The sequence below is a fragment of the Helicoverpa armigera genome, chromosome 15 (genome assembly GCF_030705265.1).
Source record: "Helicoverpa armigera isolate CAAS_96S chromosome 15, ASM3070526v1, whole genome shotgun sequence".
Taxonomy (NCBI): Eukaryota; Metazoa; Arthropoda; class Insecta; order Lepidoptera; family Noctuidae; genus Helicoverpa; species Helicoverpa armigera.
The window spans coordinates 9,089,661-9,115,891 of NC_087134.1; the positions used below are offsets into that span (position 1 = coordinate 9,089,661).

Consider the following 26,231-nt stretch of genomic DNA (forward strand, 5'->3'; position numbering starts at 1 on the left):
CTGATTTAAAAGGTTACACCGGATAAACAAATATTGTTCTAGGTACCAGCTTTCCCCCTTGGTTTAACCTGGTCCCGTGGGAACTTCTCCACGAATCTGGGCAAAAAGTAGCTTATAGCCTTCGTCGACAAATGGGCTATCTAACGCTGAAAATAGTACCTACATAAGAATTTTTCAAATTATAGTTCCTGACATTAGCGCGTTCAAGCAATCAAACAGACTCATCAGATTTATAATATTACAGTACCTATGCTTGTAGTAGGTATAGATGTATCCTTTACCTATGTATGTATTCACTAATTGATCGTCACATGTAATTAAACTTTACTTAATTCACAAGCAAACCTTTGAACTTATGAAGCGTAAATCACAATGATTCACATTTCTGAAAATATTTACATTAATTCTGCGTATGTAAATATACATTATTAAATAGCATTGTTATTGTGCACATTAATTGTCATTTATCTTGCTTAGTTATTTGCTTATTATATGAGTCAGACATAGCTTATTCAACGCTTACCATAACTTTATACCGAATGGTCACAAAGGAGGTACTCTGAAGTACCCATAAATTGAAAAAAGGAGCATAATGAATCCCAAAATCTTTCATCAAAGAATGTCGGTGAAATTTTGCGCGGGCCATAATTAGGATAAAAAATCAAATTATTACAAAATAGCTGTTTTCCCGCGGTTCCATACGCGTCCCGTGGGATAAATAATTATAGCTTATGTTACTCAAGAAAAGTGTAGCTTTCCTCAGTGAAAGATTTTTTCTAATCGGTTCAGCAGTTTCGAAAACTTTAGGGTAAGCCCTAAGAGAAAACACTCTTTGTTGCTTACTTATATTGTTTAAAAGAAATATAAAAATAGCTAGCTACATTTCCCTACATAGTTATTAAACCCTATATCTTAACACAATTGTGCATATAGGTATAATTCTAGTGTCTTGCGTAATCGCACATCAACTGCAAGAATGTTTACGTTGCATGGAATTCATGTGTCGTTGCTTGCAAATGCGTGAACACGTTATGCGCGAATGCGTAACGCGAATTGAGATGCGCAAAACATGTGTAAGTAATCTGTTTATTTTATTTATTATTTACTGGTAATCATGCTTATTAGTTAATTTGCTTATTTAAACCTCCGTTGTCAGGCAACTATGGCCCATAGATGATACGTTAAACTAGACCCAAGGGCTGGTTTTTATTTTGGTCAAAAATTAAGCATTGCCATCCGACGTGGCAACGCTCTGTCCCGGTGGGCAGCTATAAGAATTTTTCAATGCTTTGTAATTATTATTTTTATTTCTTACATAAAAACATACCTACTTCTTGTTAAGCGCAATTGAGTACAAAGAAAGCTTATTTAATTCTCAAAATACCTTTCTAAAGTGTACTCATTAAATTCCAAGAATTCGTCATTCATCTCAAATGCACGAAAGAATAGACAATTTAAACAGTGCAGCTGTCAGATGACCCAACCCAATTATACCGGTACCAATTCACAGGTCAGAGATCAGATAATACGGAAAAAGAACGGAAACTCCATTCAAGACTGTTTGATAAGAGAACTATCTCTGCTTATTGTCTTGTTTCTTGCGTAACTTTTACTATGCCTACGCACAGACTGTAGACTAAATAGTTGCCCGACTGTTGGCCCAGTGGATATTTTTTTTTAAAGGAAAATCGTTCATGAGGGTTTTCTAAAATGGCGTCCACGAGGTGGCAGCACCGAGTCGTCAGGTCCAGGTAACTGTCAAAGTGCTTATCTTTACTATGAATAGTGAACGATTTTAGTGTTTTTTTTTTTTTTAATTAAAGCACTGCATTATTGTTTTACTATTGCGGTTGAGTAAATAAAAAAAACTAAATCATATTGTGTTAACAAATTTTTCAACAAGCTTTTCCTTAGTACCAGTGACTTTTGCACCCTCTCTTAGCTCAATTTTTAGTTCGGAAACCTTATTCTGACCGTAGTCCATAATAAAATCAATAACACTTCCAATATAACAGAATTTCAATAAACAATAAGTTCGGCACCTACAATTCCATACTATTTGACAGCTGTTTGGACCAGACGCATACGTGGCGCCACCCGGTGGCAGAAAAAAGGGAAAAAACCCTCATTCAATGAAAGTTTTTAGTCGGTCAATATTTAGTCGGTCTGATACCGGACAGATACCTGATCAATGTTACGTGTGTACTTCCATTCATCTTCATACTGATTTATGAGCCCAACACAACTATCTATGTCTTTTTTTATGTGAAATCATCAAATGACTCCTCCCGCCGTAGGTTAGCAGCGTGAGGGAATGTCAGACTCTTACTGACTAAAAACCCATCATGTTCCTTCGTAGGCCTTTTATGTACCAGGGCGGTGGTCACTCTTTCGAACAATCCCGCAGTCCCGAACCAACTATCGGCCGACTAAAAGATTGTAATGTGTTCTTTAAAAGCCGGAACTTGTGGAGCACACATACAAACGTCTTATACGTTCGATGGTGACCCACAAACTGACATAACGTCTCGCTTTGTACTTATTAGTATTCACTCGGCTTACGTGAATGAATCATAGGAGATATTGTGTTTATTTTGCCGATTGTTATATACTGGATGTGATATGGTAAACTGTTTGTAACTTATATGTACAAACAATAACATGTTTGAACAATAATAAATAGCATTTTTTTTAATACGAGGTTTAGTCACTTTTTTAAACAACGATATAAAGTAAGAGATGGAAAAAATTATTTAAGTTGAAAATGATGTAAGTAGGTACATAGGTACTTTATCACAATGTTTTGAAGTTTCAATACTTTCAAATTTGCACTGGATGGATAAGGTCTTAAGGATAGTTAGGTATAAAAGAAAAATATGCTTTCATTCAAAGTCCTACTAAAAATTTCGATCACATATCGTATTGAACCACCACATGGGAACTCCCATCCTTGCTCTAAATTCCATCTCACTCTAGACGAGTCTACCGATTGACCTTTAAGTACAGCACCTACGCTCATAAGACTTCCAGTCGCGATATATCATTGTGCGCACGATCACCGTTGCGCACACGCTGACAGTCAGTCGCCGCGATATCTCAACTTCGAACACTTGAGAATCAAGCATTCTTAAAAAAACAATTCAAAAACATGTGTAAAAATTAAATTCATAAATCGAATTTTATATTTTTTACGTTTTTTTTCTGTGACAGTGTTCTTATTTCGAACTATGGGTGTGTTTGAATGTGTGGTGGCCAGTAAAATGAATCCTACTGAAAGCACGGAGGTTTTTACTATAAATATGGCTTCGAACGAAACTTTGAATGAACCTGTGCGACTGGTAAGTTGCTTTGTTGTTGTTATAATTAATTCTAAATCACAGTCACTAGTCAGTGTTGTAGATAAGATAAACTATCAGATTCATACATGTTTACTGTCTGTGGTGAATTGGCGGGAACATCGTGATCTCGATATACTTAAGGTTAAATTAATATGTAGGTATGTCCGATTGTAGAAGGAAAAGGGCATACCTATATAGGTTAAAAAAATCCTTGAATAAAGTCGTTTTGTCATTGTAAATCAGTATATGTAAACCAGTTTTTCGTTCAGAAAAATGGAGTTCCTGAAGTCAGAGAGAAAGGAGGTAAACAGCCTTATTTACCTTTATAATTAAGACACTCCTGTCATTCATGATTTCTAGGACAAAGTGCACGTTTCAGTGATGTTCTTAATGAATACAGATACTCATTGAAATATATTGCCACTAACATAGGTATGTGTGTTTACATATGTACGGTAGACCGCACATCATTGGTAACTGTCATGCATCTTAACTCAATAGTAAAGTACGATTTTCCTATAAAACTGCTACCACTGACCTGAAGTTGACTGTACATAGAATTGCAAAAATATGAAATACATAATAGGTACTTATGAATTCTCTTCCTCAACTTTGTCATTAGTCTAGTTTATGCTGACGTACTTACATAATATTATCTAATAATAATATTATGGGCAAGTGCAATAATATATGTAGTTCCTTAGCGGTATTTGTTGTGGTGCACTTGGGTATTAGATAAGATAGTTCTGTATGTATGATCATTATTAAAATTATACTCATTAGGACACTAATATTGTTGACTTTCCACTTGCCTTTAAGTATATTTAACTTTCATCAGAGTTAGGTACCTACTTAGTCTTTTCCTCAAAACGATTGATGTGTGGTTTCGAGAATTACGAGTTCAATGACCTTCAAACTTTGAAATCGCAAACCGGTGACTGTAACCTGTTTTATGAGTATACAATCATACGTGTAAGTGTATTATTCAGAAGTAAGTAGGTACATATAGGTACCTAAGTGCAAAAAAACTGGGACATAACGGTTTTGATGGACTAGTTAGTACCTATGGATGTTTTTTTTATTTAATAGGTATTTCTGGAATTCATCTTGTTACTGGTATAGACGAAAGCACATCAACCAACCTTAATCTGTACTTATTTGATAAGGGTAAAAATCTATTGAAAACATTTTCAATTAATTTTCGGAAAATGTCCAACTAAAATAAAATTTAATAAATAAATAAAATAAAATAAATGTTTACTCACAAACTTTTTACCTATGAAAACCCTGACTTCTGAGCTAAGTAAAAACCTACTAACTGGACACACTTTCAAAATTTTTATACGGATCAACATACATTATGTACATACTTGTCTGGCACAAGAAAAACAACCTTCCGGACGTGAATGAATACCTCAGGAAACAGGTAGTCAGCTGGCAATTTAATTGGATGGTACCTACATCACGTCATAAAATATGCCATCATGCCACAAACTGGTTTAGTAACCCCATGAACGGATGTTATGGATTTCTATAGGTATATAACCCTTCATAAGAACGTACAGTCAACTTCAGGTCAGTGGTAACAGTTTTATAGGAAAATCGTACTTATTACTATTGAGTTAAGGTGCATGACAGTTACCACTGATGTGCGGTCTACTGTACTACAAAATGAATGGAGTGTGGATAGTACAATCGTTCAAGGATAATGTATGAACTATTATGTCTAACGAGTATACAATGAATCCCCTTACGTAGGTATGCTTTGTACTGTCTTAAGACATCTGCTTTATTTGAGAACCGGTTAAAATTGTGGTATGGTTTTTCCAGGTTGCAATTTTTAATTCTGAAAACTTAGTACCTAGGTATGTGTAATTAAGGAAAAATTCTGCAACTTGAAACAAAATATTCCGATCACATGTCAACTGACTGAGAAAAAGACAAGTTCTTAATAGGTACGTACATTTGTTAATAATATCTCTGGAAAACAATTGTCCTTATTATTTATTGTAAGGCACATGAAAGTCGTTAACGCAAGTGACTATAAAAGAAATGTATATAGGTACTACTGTAAAATAAACTTACACTCCACTTAACATGCAAATCAGTATACATATAATTAAGTGTTATTATTTTCCTTTAAGGCTTACCTTGGCCCAAGATATATTGCTATTCATCCAATGTCTTGAAGAGAGAATTTATCTTAGAACATCGTTCAACATAACATTCCAATACTTGTCTATAATGTTAATCTGTCATTTCTAAAATTAACTATAAGCGAAAATTCGCAATTACCAGTAGTAAAACAACTGATAACATGTTTTGTCCACGGTCCAATATTACACTGCCCTATATTCGTCACACATTGGTCACAAAAGATAAATCATAATTCACACACAGATTTTTCTAATAAAAATAATAATTCTCATGAACAATTATTGTCCTGTTTTATAATTAGGTTTATGAATAATAAAATAAGTAGTCAGTTAATTGCTTTAGTCATACTTTATCGGTTAAAAATAGTTATTTGAAAACTGCCTACAGCTCTGGTAAAGTCCCATTCATTTATTAGTTATGTAAAAAAACTTTCATAATAAGTCGATAACTACTAGACTGGATATAGGTATCTTAGGGATACCTTATTCTACTGTTTGATCATCATCACCAGCCAATTTTATTTTTTTTGGTTTAAGTCAATCCTAACGTTTGTATTTTATCTCATCCTGAGTTTGTAGCTCAAAATCACCACTCATCGAAAATGACGACCTTTCACTACTTCACTGCAACTCTTCAGCAGCACATGCCTGTCTACACCGCCTTTTGCCGATCTACATTTCATCTTGCTGAAAAGAATCCTACATGAAATTCAAACTTCGCTTCTAGCTGCACTTGACCTAATATTATCCTATGGATTCATTTATCGCAATGGGGTTCTTACTAATATAGACCTCTGAACCAACCAGAGTGGCCTCTGGCTAATACGATTTTAAGCTACTTACTCAATACAAATTACAATAATCAAATCAATGAGTAAACAATTTATTAATGAGGATTTTTGTCATAATGATATCTCATATCTTGATCATATCGTATGATCGATTGACGTCTGTTTCCGTACTGCAATGCTGCAAACAAATTGTTGAGCCTAATTAAAAGATAGTTATGAATATTTCTTTTTGAGCATACTTATTGTCTGTGGATGTGTATAGAGGAACGGGACCATAACAGATATTATACCTATGAATGGCTCTGCGCAATTGGATAAAAAGTAGTGTCTTAAACCTTTACCGATAAAAATACAGTCAAACAAACGAAACAACGGAAAGATTTTTTTAAATCAGATCATCATTTCCTGAGATAAGCGCATTTAGACAGACAAACCCTTTAAAATATTAATCTAGATTATAGCAAGATGATATGATACTAAAGAAATCCACATTCCACAATTAGCACTAATCACTGATTCCAATCTCACTTCCAGTCAGGATTAAAAAAATAAAAGAAAGTCGTAATCGCGAATCGATTGAATAATGTATCGATAAAGACAAAAACTGTATCGGATGACTGCTGTAAGATATCGATACATAAGTATGATAATATTCGCCGTAGTACGATTAACTGCAGTCTCAGAGCTACGGAGTAAGAAAAGATGATGAGATGCCATAATGCAGGTAGGTCAGGCGCCTTCTTCTAGGTCAAACACGTACGGTAGGTATGACCAAAACGATCAGTTCCGACGGAACTAACGAGGCGTCCGAGTTCTTTGAGACATATATCAACGATTTTCGGTTTTTGGATTACAAAAAAAATCGGGTCCAAAGAAAGTAGGTACTTATAAGGGCGAAGACAGTAACATTCCTGGTCGATTTTCCGTTATGGCACCTCCGCTATTCATTTTGTTCTCCATGCTCGGAGCTCACATTTCAATCAAATTCTCGGACGTTGTTTTTTGTAAATATTTGCAGTTTAATATTATGGAATTTATTCGATTAATGACAGGAATGGAAGGAAAGTCTATTGAATCGATAAAATTCATGTGTTTCAGTAAAAAAGGTAATTGTTAGTTTATGTTCGATGCGGTGATGCGCGTCATTCGATGGAAGAATTTATTTGGAATCGATTACGAAGTTTTTTATTAGATTTACGATTAGCGTTATCGAAGGAATTTTTGAAAGCAAGAAAGTAATTTATCGGTAATAGGTACTTACTAAGTTTTCCTTCTATATATACCTGAAAAAGATCATTATCTGCCTAGGATTTCCCTAACCATGTTGGGTTCGGTCTTCCAGTCTAATCGGCTGCTGAGTAGTACCTTATTATACAAGTAGTTTTATACCTGAAGTGGATGAATCCCTCCCCCGAGCCTTTTTCCCAACTATGTTGGGGTCGGCTTCCAGTCTAACCTGATTCAGCTGAGTACCAGTGCTAAGGAGCGACTGCCCTATCTGACTTCCTCAACCCAGTTACCCAGGCAACCCAATACCCCTTGGTGTCAGACTTACTGGCTTCTTACTGAAGTAGATGAATGTAAAAATTAATTTTCATTTTCGCAAGAATTAAGCAATGTACCTTTTCAAGTTGGCGAAAAATTGTTAACTGTCTTAATTAGGTAAATAGTTGAGATTAGCCGTTTATTTTAATATTATTCTCATAATAGTTTTCCTTGCTACATTCTTACCTTGATAGGCATTAAATAATGGATCTTCTGCCCAGTACTGAAGTGATTCAGCCCACTAGGCAACAGTAACTGTTAAATTAGTCATCATCTTGCATACCTTCGGAGAAATATTTTCTTAAGGTTAAAGTTAATGATACCAGGTAAGATATTTATAGTTATCCTCATCCTTAAGTTAGTCATGAAGAGAAGGTAACTAGGTATATTTTTCCCAAGACGCTTGTATTTTTATTTATTTTTTATAAATGCCTTGATTGGAGATGGCCAGCAACCTCGAAGGATAACCAGATTTTATATAAGGGGCTTAATAAGAATATTCCACACTGTGCCCATCAACACGCATTCCCAGCGTGGTAAGTATGAGGAAATTCTTCCAGCTTGGGTAAAGCGAAGATCTCTAAGGTCGAAGTTAAAGCAGTAGACGAAATAAATATTTTTTTACGTCAATGGTTGCCCAACTATGAGATAATTTCACTTATCAAAATTGTAGGGAGAGCAGTTTCAGTTATGCTAATGTGTGTAATTCAGATACATATTATGTTGTTTTTTTTCAATCTCGGTAATGCTTTTATCTTGTAGGCAATATAGGTATGTACATACATACCTAGTAATAGTTAAACAAAGAAGATTGATAGCATGTGAATAGTAAAAATAGTTACATATATTTCATGTTTAATTTATAAAGTAATTTAGACATTATTAATGTGATAATGCTGTAAAATTATCAAAGAAACAAATAGCCCGTTTTAAAATGTTTTGTTAATTTTATTTTACTTCAATAGCGTGACAAAATAATAGTAACGTATCTCGCTAGAAAACGTGTGCTATCTATCACTTATGAAGTGTATGTAAAGCTTCATAAAATTAAAAACTATACCTAAATACTTAGATGCTTGTTTATCGCAAGAATTCCTTTAACAAACACACGCAGTCAATTCTGTAACAATATAACAGGATTTTTGAAGGAAATATGTACCTACTTAAGTAAGTGACACTACTTATTAGGTATGCCTGTAGACTGACTAATCTTCAGTGTCTCCTGCCCAATTTCCTTTTAGATTTAACTACATTATAAGTACCTACCTATATGCATACTTATATTATCCGGGACTTCATTCAATTTTTTTAGGGGCAGAATCCGGTTTACAGGGAACCCAGGTAAGCATTAGATTCACATTTATATCATGGTTATAAAATGTGTGTTCTGCTAAATGCTTCGTAGAAAAACAACGTTTTGTTACAATACTTTTTCATTCAATAAATATTATTTTTTAAGTGTTGTTAACGAACTCAGTCTTCGGAACTAATGTTTGTAAACCGTGTGTTGTGACGTCATCAAATAATTGTTGGATGCGGGTGATGCATGCAATGTGTTTGTTATAAAAAAATATAATTGGGGTAATGATACTTACCAAGGTTGATTTTTTTCTGTTTTAAAATATAGCTGTGGTATTATTCGAGGTCACAGTTGATTCAGTGTAATATCTCACCATATACATACCTAGATAAATACCTATTAGTAATACAAGTGATATGGTATAACTTACTTGTACATAATACGTTTCTCAATGTCCAGGGGACTTATCCGCCTGACCACTTGCAAATTCTGCGCTGAAATCTTTCGACACTGCATAAAGAAAACCCCTAATGATTTTACTTAGGCATTAGAAAAGGGTAATGTCGTCTATTGAACCTCAGAAATTCTACAGGAGCATCTATTTTTTTTAAGAACAAGCAGAAATGAATTGACCACTGGCCCATGCACGTACTGAGCCGACTGGATGTAATGTGGTATACCTATTTGGAGTTGTTACTAAACAGTTCAATCACTTGGCAGTAAAAAAATATGGGACAAAAATAAAGTACCTAGACTGTTCCACAGAATTCACTTTCATTTAATGTGTACGAGCCTACCTATAAGTAAGTACAGCGATGTAAATTAACCGAAGCGCCAAATAATTTGGTTGTGACCAATTCACCGGTCTCTATGCTCCAGAAAGACAGATTAGCTTCATATTACTCATTCACACATTAGCACGAGACGAAATAAATTAAACCTAATTTTGCACAATTGAGACCTGGAAATGTATGACATTTTAGTACTGAAATGCACTTTCGACAAACTTTCATTTCAGTTTAGGCGAATATTTGTCCGCATAATTGAATGGACTCGCTGAAGAAGTTATTCAATATTTTTTCGAAAAACAACTAGGGCTTCGTCTGTTTCACTTTCACTAATTATGGTATCCTTGTCCAATTGGGCTATTTTCAGAAGGTTACATTTCCTGCAATTTCAGCCTTACACTATGATATACTACTTCAATATTTAGTTTTATTAGCCCCATTTATATTACATTCGTGGAGTTAATTTTTTTTTTCATCTAGAATTGGTTCTGCCGTTGCAATAAATAATGACGAAGTTTTTTTTTTTTTAAGTTAGACTATTAAGGATTCTATTGGCTTGTCAGTGTTCATACATATTTTTCCTCCTCCATCCTCCTATTCTTATCCTTAGAATGTGGATAATAGAATTGGCAGATTCAATGCCTCTGACTCATCCAGACCAGGTATAACCTAGAATCCTAGATAATCTAGACACTACACTACATTAGATCCACGTGAACATCACTTAAAGCTAATTAAATTAATTGTTTTAAATTGATGTAAGTACTAAGTGGGTATGGTTATCCCACAGATTAGGTTTCGAGATGAAAATGATATGGATTATGTTGACAGCTGGTTTTCAAGTGGTTACGTGAACATGTGATATTTTTATTATTATTGGAGTGAATCATAAATGATAAGTCTGGGATAATGTATTACTGATATTACGATATTTCTCTTTACTGTGCTATGTACTTATACAGTACATGGGCACCCAGATTTTTAGTAGGCCTTTTCATGCAATTAGAACCCCATGAAGTTTTTATTTTAAACTAAGCAATGAAATTGGTGGACCGACGATTTAAAGAAGGTGGCTGCCAGTGGATCGGGCTGCCCAAGACCGGGATGGTAAGGTTGGCGTTCTTTAGGGAAGGCCTACGTTCAGCGTTGGACGGCAATTGGCTGATAAGATTATGAATCACTGAAATGTTGAAAGTCAAATGCATTGGTAAAAAGCAACAGTTACAGATTTTCATAAAAATGAAAAAAAAAGAATAGCAAAAAATTATGAAAAACTCAATATTATCTTCTCCATTAGGTACTTTATTGTTACTTACCACAAGACCCACAAAACCCCCAATTTCAGCCACTACTGACTCATAAGCAAACATTCACTTACCTATTATCCTTCAAGAGTATCCGCTTAACGCTGTTTCATCGATATTCTTAATAAAAATCGAATCTAAGAAATAATTACGTAAATACCTTTGTTAACAAGATCCGTGTAGATTTCTCGTAATAGCCACAAGAGTTTAAATAAAAATAACATTGTTTTAGTGTAGCTAGAACTACAAAACCCAGATGTTTTAACTAAAACAAATAGTTTGAAAGAGGGATCCGGGTGCAGATTATATGCGTTTGGTATAAATGTATGTTATGTTAACCTAGGTAATGGAAATAACTGTTATTGGCAAATAATAATCACGAATGTTAAGTTCCTAAATATGTAATCGTAAAAACTATTGTATTGTTTGTCTCTACCAGACCTACTACAGGTCCTGGATTTTCGGAAGGCGATCGTAGGGCCGAAGCTAATATGCTGAAGCTGAGACAACTATGATGAAATGGTGACACAAAATAAAAAATAAAACTATTATTGTTGGGTATTTCATTGGTCTTAATCAGGTGCCTGAGCATTTATCTAGAAAACAAATGCTAAGACTTGGGATTTAAACTTAGGCCTTCAAGCTTTAACGCCAACCTTATGACAACGTGACCTGCGAATAAGTTATTACACCTACTCACAACTCAGGCTACTGGAAAGAAAAAATAAATTTTAATACTTCTTCTACTCGACGACAGATGGCGCTGTTCTCAAATTGTATGTTGTTATACAAAATAATTACTTTCTGTGTTTGATAAATAAAGCTAACAATGAACAGTAAGGAATTCGGAGAATAACTTATAATCGCTATTGTTTTTTTCTTATCAAATCTACGAAACTTTTATAACGTAAGTTATAATCAAACAAAGTTTTTTACAGTTCTCTTATAGGTAATCAGACAGTCTGCTGTAGTTGGTATTAAAGGACCATTCATATTCAGACATTGTGGTTTTTTTTTATGATAAGGGTATACCTATTTTTCAACACATACTCGACACTGCATGAAAAACTTCCTTTGCCCAACAAAGCAAGTTTTTCATGCAGTGTCGAGTTTTTCACTATACTTTCTCAATGTCGATTGACGTTTAATTTCATTTGAGATTGTCAGAAACATCGATTTGAAGTAATTAGAAAAGAAGAAATGATTTGATTGGAAAATCTGAATCTATCGTAAAATTAATTATAAACTGCCTTGAAAACAATTATGAAACCTAAAGAGAATAATTATGTCACTATACTAACACTGAGTAGTTACATGGGGATGCAACTGACACTGGAGAGAAAAGGTTAAACGCTTCCACAAAACGAAACGCGCCAATCATAAGTGAAATGTTTATAACTATGAAGTTATAAATAGTGCGTAAACAATAAAGTTATTTATTAACTGACGGTAAAGCTATCACTCGTGCGCTTCGATTATCCGACGCATCTTGAGTTATGCGCCGGCGCTTACGTCTTCATGCGGTATGGACCCAAGATAGTTATCCACTTGTTGTTTCTTTTTTTGCTCGTAATCGTAAACTTTAAATATTTCTTTTGTAGTCTAATAGATTTTTACACTTAAAATTCTCCGAACGCAAAAAGATTGATTAAGGACGCTTGCTCGGTTTCTCGCAAATATCAATGTTTTTTAGGTACCATTTTGACACATAAGCAGTTACAATTTTGACAATATTATGGTATTAAATGAAAGGTAATTTATTCATCTCCACGTTAAATGCATTAGAATAACACAGTCCCATACTTTTTTTTTACACAATTTCGTTTTCACCGCCGGAAGAATCATAAAAAAGTACAAAAAAAGGAGTCTGATTAAGTACGTGTAACCCAAATGTGGAGTTGATTTATAACTCCCAATAATAAAAAAATCACAGCTGATGTATTTTTCTACACGTTCAGCTATTTTTTTTGGACATACATAAACCACTTTATAATTTACAATAAATTATAAAATCACTCTCAAATTTCTTCATACATTTTTTCGCTATGCGCACGTCTCGGACCGTCATTCCGCGCTCAGACGCGCTCGTGGAAGCACGGGTGTATCGCTTTGTCGGAAAAAATAAATACGTAAAATCTATGATAACGAGTGTAACGATTTGTGTACTGGGACTGAAATACGTTGATACTTTTTCGGATCAAAACAAAAGTAAGTACGGCCATCATGTTGTATGATGGCCGTACTTACGTACGTACTTATTTTTAGAATTGTATAATATATACCTATAATAGATACCTATTAAAATGACAGTAATATTTTTTTAATTCAAAATGGCGGGCACATTTTTTTAATAATTTGATATTATGAGTAATCAATTAAAAGATTTTTGGGGGTTGTGATTTTGAAAATATGTATTTATTTCATGACGGCGAACTTTTTTTTTATGAAATAGTAAATTTTTTTACAGATGCCACGGCCTAAAAAATTTGGATATAGACCAAAAAAAAAATGTTGGAGTTAAGAAATAAAATAATGACACATTTTAGGTATTAACCCAACGGTAAAGCTACGGTAAAGCTAAAGAAGAGTTATGATTTTGACAGGCTATGTATGTATGTATGAGTGTGTGTATGTTCATATTTTAAAATTAAATGTTTTTTAATTTATGTTATATAAATTAATGTTTTTAAAATTCATAATTAATGTTGGAAACACGACAAATGAGACACGACAACCGTTTTTAATAGTCTGCATCAAGACCGCCATCACAAATCACCGATCCTCTCGAAATACATATAGAGAGTTGCTACCTAATTGCTACCAGCTACCATTAGTTGCTACCAATTGCTACCCTCGTGGTTTTAAAGATATTCAGCATCCTAAGGTGACAGCCATTCTGATATTTTTTGACTTTTGGATTGACTTTTGGAAATGCACCTCAGAGGGTTTTATAATAAACAAAAAAAGCAAATGGTATTACCAAATTCAGGACCAGTTACGAGTAACTGGTCCTGAATTTGGTAATACCATTTGCTTTTTGCCGTATGGACTGGCAATGCTAAAATATGCATTTGTGGAACGAGACGACCAGTTCTGGAAGGAAAACATGGAAGGACATTTAGTTAAATTCTACAACACCTGTTTACTTCCAGGACTGGTTGACCCACGATACACTAGGTCTATGAGCCTTAGGGACCATAGTTCACATTCAAGAAAAATATTGACCGTTAAAAATATTTCTTAAAAATATGTTAATTTTGTCATTTTGTTTTTATATTTTTTTGGTTGTTTACTTTATTTTTATTTTATTACATTTTAATTTCTCACAACTGTTTTTATTTTCTTCCAAAATACTTATGTATAGAGGGGTTACTTAGTGCTGAATACCCCAGTACTCATTTAATCCGATGACAAACACATCACACAAAATTTTAAGATCATCATATCAATAAGCGTGAAACCCTTTACAAACACTAAGTTACAACTAGTTATAGTCGAAAAAAAATAATATAATATAAAAAATCTTGCAAGTATCAAATTTTGTTGAGTGATGTACAAAATCTGGCCAACAATGGCTTGTATGTGTGTGTGAGCGCAATGTCGTTGTGTTGCCGCTAGTTTACCTAAAATTGAGCGAGTGAGAAATGTAAAAGCGTCCTTAACAGAAAACTAACTAAAAGACAATTTTGTTTATCCCAGAACCCCAGATTTAATTTTATATTTTGTATGTTTGACTGTGGTTTAACTTGGATAGTCTTAGGTCTAAATTCACCGATAACACACACGTCAGTTTTGTGAAAAACTAACGTTTATGTTGTCGGTGAACATGGGCCTTAGATAGCCATTTATTTTGCTAGCTATTTTAAGACACGATTTCCTAATAATTTCTTGGTTCTATCTAACATTGTAACACACTCTCGTAGATATAACAGATAACCAGTCGACCTGTGACCGGGTGCGCGAAGAGAGCCTTTATTTATCACCACCCGCTTATTTATTGTAGCTAAGGCCGTTTACATAGTGGCTAATAATCACCGTTTAAAAGTGGTGATTATTATTTTTTTGTGCCCTTTTTATACAACTTATTGCTTTTCGTTTTTTTATTGCTACCTACTGGTAATCTAGGAATTTATACTTAAGGCACCTTGACTTATAAGATGTTATATCGTCAAAATCATACCATCATAATTACTATTACCATAACACCAACAAGTACGGAGTTTTATTATTTGTATTAAGTATCTTCAATCCTGTAAAGCTTAACCAATATCATAAATCAAACTACTGAAATATATTAATTGTCCCTTGTTTGACAATTTTTAACAAAAATTTACTTCATGCTATATTCAGTTTAATTTTCAAAATTACTTAACCATCGAACTGATCAATTCGTCAGTGTACACAAAGCCTAAAGGGGTGAAGTAATATATAGAATCTATTTGTCGAGGGCTAGGTGTTCCGACTAATGATCTAAGATAAACTATAGTGATTTATTTATATTCTATTTGTTGCTTGACGGCTTTCAAGCCTGTGGGGCCCGTTGTGAAATGTTTTAATTAATTTGTTATGTTTTGTATGAAGGTGTAAGTTACGTGTCGTGTTTGTAAGACATCTTGGTTATGTTTGTGGTTATGGTTATGTTATGTTTTACACGTAACTTGTTCATTATTATGGTGACAAATAGCCATGTTTACAAAATTGTTGACGCTTTAAAAAATAATTTGTTAATATGGATTGATAATTTAAAAATAAGTGTTAAGTGCATGCTACGCACCTTGTAGCGTTTATACAATTTAAGTATTAGGTTCCACAAGTTAGTAATCATCATTTATCGTTTGTTTACTGCAAACTCGTAATTTAAATTTTATATAATTATTTAGCGAATAATAAATGTGTTTTTAATAAAAATTTGTATGGAATAAGAAAAGGCTTTTTACACACTATACACTTCTAATGAGATGGATCAATGTGTCATATACTGATAAATGAAACCACATCAATTAATTGCCTACAATTAATTTTTCCCCTACAATTGAGTCATGGAACAATAGTTTAAGTCCATACCTATTTGGCGCTTGATAGCTTACTTATGTCTATGTGACTATACTCATGTTACAATTAAAATATTGTGCTATTTTTATAACTAGGTAAAACCCTGAAAATAGGTAAAATAGTTCGGTTAACTATTGTAATTAAAAATTAATGAAGTAGCCTACATCGCGTTAAACTAAAAGTTTTTTTAACCAATTAAGTAATATTTAGTATTTCTTCAAATATATTCTTCAAATATAATTCAATATATCCAATTTTTTACTATATTTTCGTAAATACTTAGGTGAAATATTCTGATGATGATAGACAAATTCAGGCCTTCGTGTACCTAACTTAGATGAATATTTACATATTTTTAACTAATAATTAGTATGTAAGACCCGGATGGTTGACGTTTGTTCGGGACAACTTACGTTCAGCAGTGGACGACAATTAGCGGTGTAATGATGATGATACTTAAACATCCATGGATATACCAATGGAAACAGCCTTGTATTTCGCACTTTGAAACCTTCACAGTTTTTCAGTAACAACCGCATGAAATGACTCATGAATACAAGTATTGGGGACTCACCTCTAACCAAAAATCGTCATTATGACGTACCAACCGACTTCTACCTGTAGTCAAATGTAGGTCAGTTAACTTACGGAACTAAAGTGACTGTTAACTTCTGTATAAAAAAGTGTAATTTTAATATTAATTAATACTTGAACTAGGGTATTATGACGTATTGTATTACATTCAGGGTTTTCCTTAAACTTACTCATCTTTTGTGTCAACTACTAAGTGCTGTCACGTAGAACGTTCAGTTAATTATTAACTGTTTAATAGTGCGGATTGATTGACAGTTTAATTTAAACAAATTTTTATAATTTACAAAAAAGGAACATCCAATATTAAGTTTTGTCCAACAAGTGACTTTAATTGAATTCATGTAAAATGAAATTAGTGTAAACAATTGAAAGCTAGTGTTAAAACAATTGAACTTCAATTAAAAATCAGTTTAATTACAATTAAAAAGTGTGAAAATGCCAGCGTCCCCGTTGCGCACGAGTGTGCAAGAAATCAAGAGAATTGCTTCAATAACAGTCAATATGAGGAAAGAGGTATGTTTGTAAAAGTTTGCATGTTATGGTATTATATGGGAATCCCTTTGGTGCATTATAAACAGAATATATACTTACTCTGTGACGTGGGGCTACCAGGGCTTTTACCTTCTAGTGGTAGGTAATATTCAAAACTATATTTTTGATAGAAAATAATACGTAGACAAACAAAAATCTTCCCAAAAAGGTGCTCAATTCGTCGAAATCTTTTTTGTTTATTTTTTTATTTTTTTGTATCAAATCATATCCATTGATGGAAACCCTGAGAAATCGAAGGCAACTTGAAAATAATAAAATTTAGCTCTCTTCAATTTATTGAGTTCAACTGTACTTTTTTGAATATCTTTATCGGATTAGATAGACAATACAAGGTTCTTGAAAATGTAATCCATTTCTCTGATAAACATTGACTCATCTTTCTGAAACTAAATAGATAAATACTGAAATATTATGATGGTTATTTTATCTGTATATCAAGTACACATGTGTAAAAATTATCATGCAGGGAGTGTGTGTCCCTATATCTTATCGATTATCAAGTAGAGCACAGTTATTATAGGAATTTGGCAACTTGTGTAATCTTTACATTATTATTTATACTTACGGTCTGTTCATTTGTAACGTTTTCATATTATTTTAACGAGTGAATCTGTTAAAACTTTTACGCGAGCTTTAGTTTCACCTACTGTAATTATTTGTCATTGTATTATCCTTATCCAAAGATAGGTATACCAGTAAAGAGAGAGCTAGTTTTCAATGCGACTATGTTTTCATGAAGTTTTGTATACCAGCATGAGGTTTCGAAGGCGATAAATCCATCTACCTAAGTATGTTTAGTTGTAAGCAAAATTCGGATGACCACCAAGAAAAAACCTAGCAAAGGTCCTTTGTATCTGAACGACTGCTTATTTATTATATTTAAAACAGCACCTCAACAAAAGGCAAGGTGTAGTTTTACTGAATATCTCGAAACTATGACCTAACAAAACAGTACTAAGAAAAACAACTGAGCGCAACTTATTTACGTCACTGTTGCACTAAAGTAAACAATGTTCAGAACTTCAACTTTATTTTGCTAAGTTTAATTTAAGTACATCATAAGGAAACTATCAATTATACAAATACTCACTCATTTACATAAGGTTTATATGCAAAATGGTCTTATGTTACTCGGAAAGAGTGTAGCTTTCCAACAATGAAAGATTTTTTTAAATCGGTTCAGTAGTTTCGGGGCCTTTAGGTTCAAACAAAAATATATTTCATCTTTATTATATTTGTATAAATTGCACTGTAAATACGAAGAACGTATTTGATGAATTCACTAAGTTGGGAAATGGCCCCTGAAGAAAGTTTTTCTTTAATTCCCCCAAAATACTTGTGAAACCAAAGAAAACACCTAGTTTGATAAAACAGGCGAGTGCGTAAAAATAATTTCAAGAATTAGCTGGATTGTCATCATGATGCATCTATTATCAGGATTGTCATGACGAAAACAATCAATGTAAAGTATCGAAGATTAACGTCATACGTTTATCTATGTACTAACACCCATAAGGGCGTGCTTACATGAGTCATAGAGAGAGAAGATAGGTGCGAACTTGGCTCATTTTTAAACGGCACATTTTAAAGATAAGACTAGGAGTATCACACTGCAAACTTTTTGTCGGCCGATAGTTTGTTTGGGCTCAAAAATCAGTTTGAAGATAAATGGTAGCACGCACATTACAAAGGTCAGGTATTTAGCTGTATCAGGCTGACTGAAAATTATCATTGGCATCAAGAATTACTTTTGAAATATCTTTTGTCAACTATCGGCCGACTGTTTACTCTTTAGTGTGTCGTGTACTGTAAGTGTCGCTAAATTAGTCACGAGTAAAATACGTTATCAGTCGCGAATAAAATGTCGATATATCAACATGTTTTATTTAGTTAATGTACTTAAATAGTTCGCTAGTGACTTCGATTTTTACAAAAAAAAATACTTACGTGATACGTACCTTGGATTTTTAAATATTTTTTTAACTGATTGATTGACTTGTGTGGTGTCAAGTGAACTTTGAAATAACAATATGCAGTACCGTGGTTCGTACGAATCTGTGCAGGTAATACATTTGAATAATTTATTCATGTACATAAAATAATTTTTAAATCGTGTTTATTGTGAATTGTAAAATTTGATTCGAAAAATAAGGCGTATTCTAGCTATTCTTGCATGCATTCCTTAAGGAGGAAAATCTTTTAGTATATCAAAACAACCCTATAAGTATAAATTAAGGTTATAAGAATTTTACGAGACATTAATTGCTACTCGTATGATCATAGATTTGCGTCACTTTTGCAGGGGCTTTTCAATTACAAGTGTCATACACAGACACCTGTCTATTCAATGTCTGCGCAAGAGTACCTTTTCAATTAAATATGTAAATGTGTTGACATTGTACTCAATGGGTATCAGTGATTGTGAATACTTAATATTTTATTGCGATCTTCATTTGTTTATCAGTTTTATTTATGTTAATGTGTTATAAGGTCTTTACAGTAAGGTGCTGTTTGAACAAAAGTTTTGTCTGATTTTAGTGTTTAAGGATGCATTTAAAGTATTGATATTCCGGGATAGATTTTTGTCAAAAATATAAAATATGCCATGAGTAGAAACAGGGCTTTAAAGATATTAATTAATTGCCTTCTCATTTTACATGAAACAAGAACCAAGAAGATTAATTTTCTTCCTTTTTCACAACGTTCGGAAATGCAAACCAAAAATTTTCATCTTGTGTCATACATAACAGCATGTGTTGCAAACAAAGGTTGCAAGTTCGCGTATATTTTAGATATTTTCGCACGACTAGAAGCAACATATGCATGCACCTATTCGTCACACTGCAGCACGTCGGTGAAATCTCACTTTTAGTTTATTTAAAAATGTCTTGCAATTATTGTTTTGCTGAAATAATACCCGGAAGATGATCGTGATTGAACTGGTTTACTTTGTGATGACGTTTTGAAAGATTATCGAAATCAACAAAGGCTTCTGTTGAATAAACACTTGATAGGATTTGTCATTCTATTCATTGGAAATTGCAGGTAATTTTATGAAAATTCAATTGCAATGTTGCAAATCTGAAGTTGCAATTGCAATTAACTGGTACTTTACCCAGTTAATTGCAACAATATTGAAAAATATGATGAATTCGAAGGATTTGGCAGAAGTGTACTCTACATGTTTTCTTATTTATTTATTTTTATCAGGGTTTAAAAAATAACTTAAAAATAAAAGGTCCTATTTTCCGGACCCGTCTGCTAATGTTTGTCTTGGATCACGCGTACTAAACCAAAATTGCATAACTTACAGTCATTCCCAATATAATATTAGATTATCGTTAATCCTTTAAGTAAACAGTTAATCCATCTATCAATACGGTTGTAAACTGTTATAAAATGCTGTGTGAATCTCTTGCACGTGTTTTAGTTAACAAAACACGATTTTAAAATTACAATCAGTTGTTATCTATTATATCCTAATAACTCTATCTGGTCGGCTTACTTTTAAATTATAATTGTTCACGATGATTTAACAAAGATAATATTCCTAAGTTTTATAGCTATGCGTAATAGATAGCAACATTCTTCCGCTAATATTGATGATTGGATTTCAATGATTGTTAGTTTTTGTTTTATAACTATTTATCATAAAAAATGGGAATAACAAGATAAAAATATATTTATTTTTATGACACACCTTCAAAACTAAATACTGGATACTGAATTTTGCCGAATATAGCTTTAGACTTGTAGCAAGCCTGGATTGCATCATGCTAATCAGCTGTCTCTCGCGTCTGTCTGTCTGTCCACCCCTCGGCAAACGTAGTGTAGGACGTCCTCAGGCACGGTGGAGTGATGACTTGCGCAAGGCGGCTGGCAGGAGCTGGATGCGAGAAGCCGAAAATCGATCTCAGTGGCGTGCACTTGGAGAGGCCTATTTCCAGCAGTGGACTGCGATAGGCTGATGATGATGAATCAGCTGTCAAATTATCCTTGGTAAAACCGCCGATTTGACAACTGGAAATAGGACAAAATGGGTTACCTACACTTAACATTAACGTAAGTGTATAAAAATATGCCTTCTTCCTGTCATATTTCCTGTCTACCTATATTTGGTACTGAAATATCTATGACTGGACATTATCCATACAAAAAAGTACGTATTTGATAAGAATACTTTACTAAGTATTGACTCACTATATCCTGTTTTACGCCATCGAGGTCATGTTAGGTCATTTATAATCATCATACTCGAAATACTTGTACAAAAAAGAAAGGTTTCAGAAATATTTTTTAATTCTCCATTTCCACGCAGCGCATTCTGAAGAAAATCCGGTTTACCTTACCTAAGTAAATAGACTATCTACCATTGGAATTTCCAAAGTAGACTTGTCGTTTCTAAAATTGACGACTTTAAACTAACTCTACCTACCTACAATATTATAATATTACAATTAATTTCACAAAACATTTTAAATTAGGTATGCGTTCTTTCTTTATATATATTTAAGCATCAAAAGATGCCGAAACTTAACCAAAACCTCACTTATTGTTTAACTGCTAATAACACTCAAAACTTAAGCTTTCTGAAATTCAAAATACCTTACACTTTTACGAGCTTTGAATAATATAAAGCTCATTATCATTAAAGATTTGCCGATTATACAAGAATTGATTAGGACTTAATATTCATAAGCACGTAGGATTCCTATTGTACGAAAACAATGTTATTACCCGTAATTACTATAAAATGAGCTGTTTGTGTAATTTGTCTGAAAGTTAGAGAGTGTGTAATAACCAGATTCTATTTATTTTTATATGTAAACTAGCTGGTGCCCGCGACTTTGTCTGCGCAGGTTTAGTATTTCGAACAATATGTTTACAAATTGTAGCCTTTGTGTTATTCTGATGTATAAGCTATATTATTGTAAAGTTTCATTAAAATCCATTCAGTAGTTTTTGCGTCAAAGAGTAACAAACATCCATACATCCATACATACAAACTTTCGCGTTTATAATATTATATAAGTAGGATAAATTAGGTAAACACCTAATAATGAATTTATGTCTGAAAGACAGTGTTTTGAAGCTATGACCGTGTATGAAAGACCGTGTTAGACCCAACAAATATTATAAACTACAATAAACTAAGTACGATGTTTTCAGTTAATGTGATTGGGTTTCTGGTTAAACAAGGCAAAACGATTTAAGTGGAATTAGGATGATGATACTTAGGGGTCTAAAAACGACTAAAAAGTCTTTCTAATGTCTATGAATAGATCTCTGTCGGCTGCTCCAAATAGATCCAATCTCAGAGTGATGATAACAGTCGGTATATGTTTTTTAGTATTGTTTATGTTGATAATGTGTGGGCTTAATTTATTGGATGCATAAATAAGAATAAACTCAACAATTCCGCGAACAAAAGCGACCACATCAAACCATGCTTAATCAGGAATCTTCATACTTTTTGTACTTTTTCCGATGTCACGCTCCGGTCAGAGAGTTCACGGTCGTAAGGAAACGGCTGTAATTCAAACTGAATCTCACACCACTGCAACAAACGAAAAACTACCTTATTCCTCTGACGTTAAGCTCAAAATTGTATGACACTGCGAGGAAGATTCGCTTGACTGACCATTATAGCTTGACCCCCTTTCATGCAATTGTCATACTAATTTCTTTGAAGAGAAAGAGTGTAGTGTATAATAGAGAGGTCAAGTTATTTTGGGCAGGTTTTACATGTAAAATATTCACAAAAACGACGCCGTGAAAATGCTTGAAGCGACGTCTTAAGCTGGATTAATATACTTAGTGCTTACAGGGCTATTGTTTGGGTAGTTGAATCATCTTATGTTGCAGATAGGGATAAGTTTAAGACATTCTTAATATTAACCAACAATATTGCCTTTAATATTACACTGAAAAAAAAAATTAAATAACACACTATCTGAATTTTATACCTGTCTTATTTAGAATCTTTTTAAACCCTTTCAAATTAATCATTTATATAATTAACAAAACCACGTTTTCAATCTTTGTGGGAAGTAAATTGAGCTTAAACCAGTTTCTAAACATTCAAGAATGCATACTAACAAGAGATTAATTGATCGATCGATTAATCGCCTTGTCAAAATATAAACGACGCGTGAACAAGTTTTCAAAATTCAAACTGTCAAATTATCCGGTTGTGTCAAATATGTCAGTAAATTACTTACCTTAATTTGACGATTAATATAGAGTGAGGTTATCAGGGATTTAAGATTTTGTTTGATAGGTAATAAACTAGTTACATAGATTAACAATCAACTTCCAGTTTTGGTAGTAAAACGCGACTATTTTATTTTATTCATTCATGTATTCATATCATTTATTGCGTTCCACAAGTTTCACATGTTGTTACAATAAGCTTACAGCTACGTACATTTGTGGACCCTGTTAGGGCACAGCAACATTTGGCATTTAATGCCAGTACATTAAAAATAAAAATATAATTACAATATAATTTTAAACTAAGAGATCACTTAACTACCGTTTAACTATTTATATACCATTTAACTATAAAGATAAATAATCCACACTATAACAGCCGTGTACTTGCTTACTTATTGGTCAAATCGGCGATTTCACATCTAAATTATCGTTATAGTTAAATGGTGCAACCCTTTGTTATTCGTCGAATTTTCATGTCATTTTAACCAAAAACGTATATCTACTTATGTAAATTCAAGGTAACTTCAGGAATTTGCAAAAAAGACCAAGTGCCCATTACTTACGCTAACGTAAATGCTATAAGATTTTATGATAAGTATCATTACACTGTCATTTTTATGAACCATATTCCTATATTATTCTAATGGGTAACAGTGATGCCGTAAGGGTCCCGGGTTCGATGTTTAGCTACGTAATATTTAAGGGTTCTTAAACGTTACTTGATTCGTAATATAAGTAGTGCTTTTAAGATGTTAATACGTGTAAAAAAAGTTTCACTTTTAAACAACGGTGGGTCAAGTTTATTTGGATAGTAAATGTGTGAGTAGACTTTCTGTCCAATAAAGCAGAAAGTCAATTCGGCAGTAGAAAGAGGCGTGTTAAAAGAAAGTATCTGTTTAGGTAATACTTAATAAGGTAACCCACCTAGTTTCCTTATTCAGGTACCTGAAAGTTAATTGGAAACAGCAAAATTTGGACCAGATCTCGAGATACACGTGTCTAAAATTATGCTCGCGTCTCTTTAATCTAAGTCTAAAACAACATTTCTCTCTCCAATTCAAAACGTAGGAAATAGGATAGTAGGTTTCCCTTAATAGCACTCTGCGACCTAAAACCCTATTACGCTTACGCAAAGACGACAAAATTTAAATTAAACTTCCATCTAGAAGGTACTCAAAACCGCCCACATTGGGAACCTAAACTGGCACAAAACATGCCCTATTTCCTTTGAAAACTTAGGTTCAGACCTTAACAAACAAACCTGGAAATTACTTGTTTAATGCTGACCACAAAACGACCGCATTTGTACATTACTGTATTACAAGATCATGAAAGAAGGAAAGATGAGCGGAGATGGCATGTAGGTAAGGCGCCTTCTTCATGTAGGTTAGGTCAAATGCGTACTCTGGGGGTGACAAAAGTGCTCAGTTAACTGTTTTTTGTTTTACAAAAATGGACTACGATTGCGGAGCCAGTAACATTCCTCGTACTTATCCCAAACACCTGGGTTTAGGCGACGCGACGCTACTTTCTCAGGATATTTGCTATATGACATCTCCGCTCTTCATTTTGTTCTCAATGTACAAAATACAGTGAAAGCTTTGGTTTACTTTGTGCCTAAATAAACAGTCGAGAGGAACCGCAAACGTTAGCTAAATAAAGCATACAGCCTTTGTAGGTAGCCTTCGTTTAATGGCATAACGTCTGGACAGGGACAATACAAAATAGGGGCAGAAAATTCACTTAAAATGTAGTCGAAAAAGTTGTCTATGCAGAACATGTATGACGAAGCTTCAAAGTATTATGATAAAGTTAGAAAAATACGGATGATAAAATGAGTCTACTTAAACTCGTCAGTCGTCGTATAACTTTGCCGCTCGAAAGTTTGGGTGTGACTTCACGCAAGCCAAAATATACCAACGAATACGAATATCCCTTTTCACCTATTTACCTCTATATTTGCTAATAATTATCCCTCATACTTCTTTTTACAGTTACTTATGTAATTCATAACTCTTTGATTACAATTCTTTTACACGTGTTTACATAGCAGATTTTCTTAAAGTTAGCCTTCTGCAAATCTATTTTATGCTAGGGGTCATTATCCTAGCAACAATGAAGGCCAGCCCTCCGACCTTCCAAGGTCACAGCGCCAAGGTCACGCCGACCTTGCTCTGAAAGGCTCTGAGGTAATCCTATCTTAACGGTTGACTTAGCAGAATTCCACTTAGGATTAAGGGGCCCTGCAAACTTAAGATTAAACGTTGACAGAACGTTGGCTGACAATTTATTTTGACTAATTTTGATGGATTGTAAATGTGGTTATGTGTGTAATATAATAGTTGATCTTACATAATTAATATGGATACCTGATTGATCGTTGTATGTGCCTACTACAGTACATCTACATACTGATTTATGAGTGCAATCAAACTATCGGCCGACGAAAAGTTTTCAGTGAACAGAGTTCCTAGTGAAAAGTCCTCTTGGTTTATTCATGTCAAAAGTACTTTTGAAGTGAGCATTATTTTCCGTCAGATTTAGGACTTTATTCGGATTGAATTTTTTTGGACAAGTTTTCTTTTAAGCTAAGTC

The 26,231-nt window shown here is 33.5% G+C and overlaps 1 protein-coding gene across 3 annotated transcripts in view; it reads left to right on the plus strand.

The window, feature by feature from the left end:
• The first annotated feature begins 3,022 nt into the window (after positions 1–3,022).
• The window catches only part of LOC135117883 (phospholipid phosphatase 2-like), a 35,902-nt gene continuing 12,693 nt past the window's right edge, over positions 3,023–26,231 (plus strand). Inside the window, exon 1 of one of the 3 annotated variants that reach the window (XM_064038290.1) lies at positions 3,023–3,338. In XM_064038290.1, the coding sequence (XP_063894360.1) occupies positions 3,228–3,338 (111 nt within the window). In that variant the 5' untranslated portion in view covers positions 3,023–3,227. Of the gene's footprint in view, positions 3,339–17,215; positions 17,382–19,278; positions 19,484–26,231 lie in introns of those variants that run through there. The other 2 variants (XM_064038291.1, XM_064038292.1) reach the window with 2 other exon arrangements.